Consider the following 7,240-nt stretch of genomic DNA (forward strand, 5'->3'; position numbering starts at 1 on the left):
TGAATTTGATGAACCTTCGGGAATTGTCGGGGTAATTTATTCTTTAATTTTTTTTAAAAGATATTTTAGTAAGTTAAACATTAAATGTATTTTTAAAAAATCAAAATTATGACTTACTAAAGTTTTGCTTTTAAAAAATAAGCAGATATACGTAAATCTCACTTATTTACTAAGACGGACCTACTTAGTTTTCTTAAAAAAAGAAAATTAACTACACTTTATATATATCTAAGAAAATCAAGATCACAATTTACTAAAACACCTAAAAAAAACAAGTGAATGTTCGTTACCATCCTTGAATATATAACAACTAAATAGGCTAATGTAATATTTTTGCCCCAAAGTCCAACAAATCATTTTCAATCCACATGTTACACATTCAAAGTCCAGCAAATCATTTTTAATGCTCATTTTCCATTAAAAAAAAGATATAGAAGAAAGAAAAGAAAATCACACATTCTGCAAATAAGACACCAGAATTCCCTACCATCGAATATATCCAAGTATGAAGTATCTGAAGAGTAAGCAACAGAAATTTATAAATTTTGTCAGCATTCTCTTGCAGTGAATTCCAGTCACATGGTCAAAAAAAAAAAGACAGGCATATACTAAATAAACACGGAAAAGAAACTGAGACACAATCTTAGATATATATTGATACAATATATCCAAGCAGAACTCGATATTTATAAGAATTAAGTGCTGATTTAAGCAAAAAGGAGCAAATGGTTTAGGTTTTGGCAATTTATGTTGACAAAGTTTTTTCATTAATGCTACTTGATAACAGTTGACAAGGTTGCCAAAAGCCAGTGTTGGATAAGATATGACAGTTAAAAAGTACCCTTCGTACATATTAAACCATCAGTATAGAACTAATTAGAACTAAAAGCCAAATAAGTGTGTAGCCTTATCAAGAATATCCCACCACCACCCTAATAACATGCTTTACAAGTATGTACTGTCTCAAATGATACACCAATCAAAACCAGGTATATGGCATGATTGCGGGGATTTAAGATGATGACTGTTCAGAGCCATCAAATCCTACATTATCAAGCCATGAAACAACTAATTCAATATGGGGTCTCTGCCTTGGATCTTCATCTATACATTTACAAGCAATAACTAGTACATCTAAGAGCTGTTTCTCATTATCCTTGTGCCAAATGACTGAATCAAAAATTTCCTGCTCCCTATTCTCATATTTCATCTGCAACACCCAAGACACTAGATTCCTGCTACGTTGGCTGACGGTGACTTCTATAGGCCTTCGACCAGTAAGAAGCTCAACTAGAACAACACCAAAGCTATAAATATCACCCTTGAAAGTTGCTTTCAGTACCTGACTATATTCTGGAGGAATATATCCTAAAGTTCCTACTAAATCTGTTGAAACATGGGTATCATAGGGTTGAAGTAGCCTTGAGAGACCAAAGTCAGCCAAATAAGCTTCAAATTTATCATCCAAAAGTATGTTGCTGGATTTAATATCTCGATGCACGATATGTGGTTCACACTCCTTGTGCAAATAAGCTAATCCATGAGCTGCACCCTGGGCAATCTTGAGTCTTACATCCCATTTTAGAGCTGAATTTCCATCCTCACTCTCATGCAGCCAATAGTCAAGGCTTCCATTCTCCAAGTAGGAGTAAATTAACAATCTGTCATTGAAATGCTGACAATAACCTTTAAGTGAAACAAGGTTCTTATGTTGAGCTCTTGAGAGTGCCTCCACTTCAGCTTGGAATTCACGTTCCACCTGACCACAGTACCCTGAAAGTTTCTTGATAGCTACCTTTGTGCCATTAGGAAGATTCCCCTTGTAGACAAGACCAAATCCACCACAACCAATTATATTTTCTTGGTTAAAATTGCTAGTGGATTTTAACAAATCTTCAACTGTCAGATCCTTGCAATCTGAATTCTGAAAAAGCACCAATTTTGAAGAAGCAAGTGCTTCAGGCATCCTGTTTGGCCAGCTAAGCTCCTCATCAAAGTTATCAGCTGGCTTATCCTCATCCCTCTTTGACATTCTTAGCAGAATAACAGCAAGAAGCAGTGCAAGCCCTACTCCTAACCCAATTGTTATGCCAAGGATATTGCTTTTACTAAATTTCCCCACATGGTTGGCCCTCAAGCCCACATCTTTCTCATTGTAACAACGATGAAATGTTTCCCCACAAAGCCCCCAGTTGCCCTCAAAACTTGAATTTGGGAAACTTGAAAATTGTCCTCCTATTGGAATTAATCCCCATAAGTGGTTATATGCCACACTGAACTTAGACAAGAATGTGAGGCTGTTAAATGACCGAGGAATAGTTCCAACAAGAGTATTATTAGATAAATCTAATGTTTCCAAATTCTTCATCTCTGAAATAGAGCTAGGAATGGTGCCGGTGATGTTGTTCCTGCTTAAATCCAAGATATGAAGTTCTTTTAAACGACCGATTTCAGGCCATATTGTTCCACTTAATCTGTTATTGCTCAAGTATATTGAAGGAGGGAAACTTGAGGCATGGTTATATTGCAGCCCACTAGCACTCTTGTTTCGCTTGACATAGAGAGGAATAGCAGCAGATGCAAAGAGACTTGATATATGATAATTGGGGGATATGAGGCCCCTCAGCTCTGTCAAACCTTTCGGTATTTCTCCTGTAAGAGAATTATTTGACAAATCCAAGTAGAACAAATGGTGCATCTGACCAATCCAAGAAGGGACACTACCTTCCAAATGGTTCCATGACAAATCAAGAACTTCCAATTTCGGGCAATTCAATAGCCAAGAAGGAATACGGCCTTTGAGACCACAATTTCCAAGTGCTAAAACCACAAGGCTCTCGAAGCTTGCTGTTAAATTTTCTGGAATTTCCTCACCGTGGAAATTCTTTGTGAGGACAAGAGTGGTGAGATTTTTGCATTGTTGCAGTACATAAAACGCCTCAGATAAGTTCTCAAAGCTATTGTTTGACAACGACAGAGTCAAAAGTGAACTGAGGTTTGCATAGCTCTCAGGGATTTGGCCAGTTAACTCATTTTTAGCAAGGCTTAACATTGTCAATTCATGGCAATAGGACAACGAATTTGGAAGGGATCCATTAAAATGATTGCTACCAAGGTCCAATGTGAAAAGATTAGACAACCTAGCGAAATTAAGACCAACAGAACCTGTCAAAGAATTATTTCGAAGATCAAGCACTCGGAGTTTTGAGCATAAGGCCAAGGTGGAAGGCAATGATCCAGAAAATGAATTGGAGTTTCCTATTAGTTGTTCAAGGTTCAAAAGATTCCCAAAAACATTTGGGAGTTCCCCTGAAAAATGATTTCCAGAAATTATTAGAGATTTTAGGCTTGAGAGGTTACTTAGATCCTTGCTTAACTGACCAGAGAGGTTGTTCAGAGAGACTGAGAGCTGCTTCAAAGCTGACATTGAATACAAGGAATCAGGAAGAGTGCCAGAAAATAAATTGGAATCCAAAAGTAACTCTTGGAGAGACATGCTACAGTTGCCCAACCATTCAAGACCACCAGCAAAATGATTTTTGGATATATCAAGAATATGAATACCCTTGGAGGAGCTGCATATTTGAGAATTGAACTGGTCGGTGAATGAATTGTTGCTAATGTTGAGAGCACTGAGATGTTGCAATCCCCTGAAACGGAAGAGGTCTCCAACAAATAAATTGCTAGAAATATTCAGTATCTGAATGGATTGCAAACCGGAAAGTGCCCCACCAACTGGTCCAGACAGCATATTATGGCTCAAGTCAAGAACTTCTAACTGCTTCAAATTAGAGAACTCAGAAGACAATTCACCTTGGAGACGATTGAATGAAAGATTGAGCTCCTTTAGCTTATCTAGATAGGCTAAAGAACTCGAAATCATGCCGTTGAGACCCATTCCAGGTAGAATCAACTTGGACACTCTACTAGCATCTGCTCCATCAACCACATCATCACAATAAACCCCAATCCATTTGCAGCAGACAACATCATCTGACCATTCTGTGATGATAGACCCTTTTGTAAGGTTGCCTGCAAATTCCTTCAGGGCCAACAGATCATGCTTGTCACAAGATCTGGCTGGGGTTTCAAGTCCCACAGAAAAGCAAAGCAAGCAAGCCAAGAAACCCCATTGCACAAAAGCCATAGGGTAGCATCTTTGCAGCACCATTTCAGAAACCAAAAGAGAAAATATGTGTGTGTGTGTGTGTGTTCAGCTTCAAATCATCACTAGAAGTTCAGTGCTTTTCACAACTCAGAAGAACCCAACCTCCAAAATTTTCAACACTCAGCAAAATAGACAATTTGCAACTGCATACATAAAGACAATTAACAAAGTGAAAACTATTGATATCACCAACACACACCGAAACCAAATATTGGGAAAAGAAGAATAATAAAGGAAAGACAACTAAATCTCTATCTGAATGCAAATACTGATGTAAATGCTAATTCAAAATCAACCCAATTCAAGAAGAGGATGGTCAAATGAAGAAAAGGGACCATTAAACAACAGCGTGAGGACGAAGCAATCAATAGGAACCATTTAAAAATAAAAAGCACACAAAAGGAAGTGAAAAAGAACATTGAATTCACGTAGAAGCAGTGAGGTACTTAACAAAAAGTAAAGATCCCATTACCATTAACATTGCAGGTAGCTCAACTCCATCACTCAACAGTGACCATTCAAACGAAACCTCAGCCCACCCACAAAAGTCCTTTTCGCAAAAAATGAAATAATATTGGTTCAGTTAAGATGGCAGAAAAGTGTGAAAACAAGCACAGAAAGCTTTGAAGAAGCATAAAAGAAAAGGAATGGGAAAGTCGTAGTGCATTTTACCTAACCTTAGCAGACTTTTAGCCAAATGGGTCTCTGTTTCAAAGCAGGAGTGTATGATTTTCAGAACCGAAAAAGGAAGTGGTTGAATTGCTAGTTAAACAAAAGAAACGGATATTTCACATCAAGCAACAGTGTAAAGCAGAAAACTTTAAACACGGGTGCAAGACAGAAAAGGAAACTGCGTCATTCAATGTGACATGTAATGAAAAATAGATTTTTCTAAACCTTTCCCTCATCCATGTGAGCATGTAATGAAATATAAACAAGAGACAATATAAAAAAACAGGAAGGAAATTCTTTAAGTGTCATTCAAGGCACATTATAACATAAAATTGGTGGCAAGATCAAAAAGAGGTTCGCCACAAATTCCTTTTTCATTTGGAAGTTCTCATGAAAAAAAATTGATTTTGTGACCCTTCACTTTTTAAACTGTCAATAATTTCATTTTTAATCTCAATTACACCATAGGAAAAAACATTAGTAGATGTACTTATGTCAAAGCTTTGTAACTTCTCCATTTCGACACATTGAAATTCATGCTACCTAGGTTTGAATGGTTAAACAAGCATACCATATTCATCATATTGTCATGTTTGGAGATCTGTTCATTAACATCACGTGATGTTTTTGGAGTTAGTTAAGTTTATAATTTTTTTTTAAACTTTTTTAGATTCCAAATTTTGGTCCCTCAATTTTTTTGACAACTTTTAGTGCACATTAAGTTTTGGTCAGCGTTTTTAGTCTCTCTAAAAAACTTTGCCCATTTTTAAACCCTTGTTTATAATACAAGAAGTGGGTTGAATCACGTTATTTAATCAATTTGTTTTCTTTTGAAAAAAATTTCAAATTCTAAAGATAGTTCGGAGTGAGATTTGTTCAGAATGAAAAATCCTTTGAGTTCAGAAGGGAACATTATCAGTTTCTGAAAACATTAAAGTTCAATGAAACTTTAATCATTTGATTAAAACATAAACTTTCTACTAAAATCTTGTTAGTATGATTTCCTTAAATTAGTTTCCTTAAGTAATTACTTATAAGAACAATTTATTATCTAATTAGAGAATAAACAATAAATCAAGAGAGAAAAAGGAAGACACAACATGTTTATATTGGTTCACCCTAAATCGCAAGACTATGTCCAGTCGTCACTCAAACTTAGTGAGATTTCATTATCACAACCCCAGTTACATTGGTACATAACAGCACAACACCTCATCACAAGGTGTCAATCAAGCTAGGACTTCACCTAAGTCCTAAAATAATAGCTCAAACCTTAATCAGTGACAATCCCACTGACTTAAGGTATACACAGTTGCTCCCTCACCACAACACCAACACTTGGCCTTGGATTGGAGACTTTTCTCAATTTACAATAAAAGAGGTTTTCTATGAAGCTACTACACATATACAAATTCTTCCCAAAATAGAAGGTTTCTAATTAGGAATACAAATCTCACTTCTTACGAATTTACAATGTAAGTTCAAGATGGAAGTAGGTCACTCTCAGCAAAAAGGTAGAAGTATATTTTCTCACTCAAATAAGGTTTGACATTTTCTGTTCTTGCTTCAATGAAGTTGCTTGCTTTGAATGGTAGCTTGAATTTCCTTAAAAAAACCTTTCAAATAACTATTTGTTGGAGTAACTAGGGTCAACATGAAGACATGTTGCATAAGTTCAAAATATATACTAGTTGTGTTAGCTTTTGTTAGAACTTTAAAACCATTCTAACCTTTTCATTCTGAAGTACAACTTAGTGAAACATTCATCAGAAAGTATTTTTGATGTGTTTTGTTGTGTAGCAGTAGTTGCTCTAGATTGAAGGTTGATGGTATGTCTATGTAGAGGTTTAGCTTCATTCTTTTCTTATTCACAACACAAAAGCTTTAGGATTAATCCTTGTTAGCTTGTTGTTGAAGTTGTGATAATTTGTCCTTTGATTTAGACTTACAAAGTTTATCTTATTTTGATATGGAAATAAGTTCTGGTTTTTAAGTGAAAAAAACTATGTCTCTTAGATATCTTACATCTTTAACTTAAGTAGACTTAGGCTTCTGATGAATCCTCAGGATGTGACTCATACAGAAAACTTGAAGATACTTAATATGTTCTTCATATGTTGTAGTCTCTAGTCTTCTGATGATACCTCAAAAAGTGTATCATATGGATGGCTTGATTTTGCCTAGCTTTATTCTGATGAGAGTTTCTCTAGATTGTTTGCTTTAAGTATCAGTCTCATGAAGTGTTCTTAAAGAATTCTTTGTCTTGTTGTAGATAGGATCTTTCTCAACATCATTTAGATGCTCATTCATATAAGAATCACTACAAACTATCATTCTAATGGCAATTTTTGATGCAACAACTTTTTGATATATGTTTTGTCATATAATCTCTGTTGTTGC

At 35.6% G+C, this 7,240-nt stretch overlaps 1 protein-coding gene across 3 annotated transcripts; it reads right to left on the reverse strand.

Moving 5' to 3' along the window:
- Nucleotides 1–246: 246 nt before the first annotated feature.
- LOC114379076 (phytosulfokine receptor 2-like) lies at nt 247–5,087 on the reverse strand. 3 transcript variants are annotated; one of them, XR_003659407.1, is made up of 3 exons: nt 4,841–5,087; nt 4,641–4,718; nt 247–514 (listed from the first exon to the last, which is right to left on the reverse strand). XR_003659407.1 is itself a non-coding variant. In XM_028337634.1 (3 exons), the coding sequence occupies exon 3, from the start codon at nt 4,169–4,171 to the stop codon at nt 1,013–1,015; it is 3,159 nt and encodes a 1,052-aa protein (XP_028193435.1). In that variant the 5' UTR covers nt 4,172–4,311; nt 4,641–4,718; nt 4,846–5,074; the 3' UTR covers nt 825–1,012. The 3 variants fall into 3 exon arrangements, 2 of the variants coding, with proteins under 2 accessions (XP_028193435.1, XP_028193434.1); XM_028337634.1 differs by lacking the exon at nt 247–514 and adding an exon at nt 825–4,311 and having other exon boundaries at nt 4,846–5,074; XM_028337633.1 differs by lacking the exon at nt 247–514 and adding an exon at nt 825–4,311 and having other exon boundaries at nt 4,841–5,074.
- Nucleotides 5,088–7,240: the final 2,153 nt, after the last annotated feature.

This window comes from Glycine soja, chromosome 12, assembly GCF_004193775.1.
Source record: "Glycine soja cultivar W05 chromosome 12, ASM419377v2, whole genome shotgun sequence".
Lineage (NCBI taxonomy): Eukaryota > Viridiplantae > Streptophyta > Magnoliopsida > Fabales > Fabaceae > Glycine > Glycine soja.

Coding starts and splice junctions, on each gene's coding strand:
- LOC114379076 (XM_028337634.1), bottom strand. CDS start 4,171: ATGGTGCTGCAAAGATGCTACCCTATGGCTTTTGTGCAATGGGGTTTC.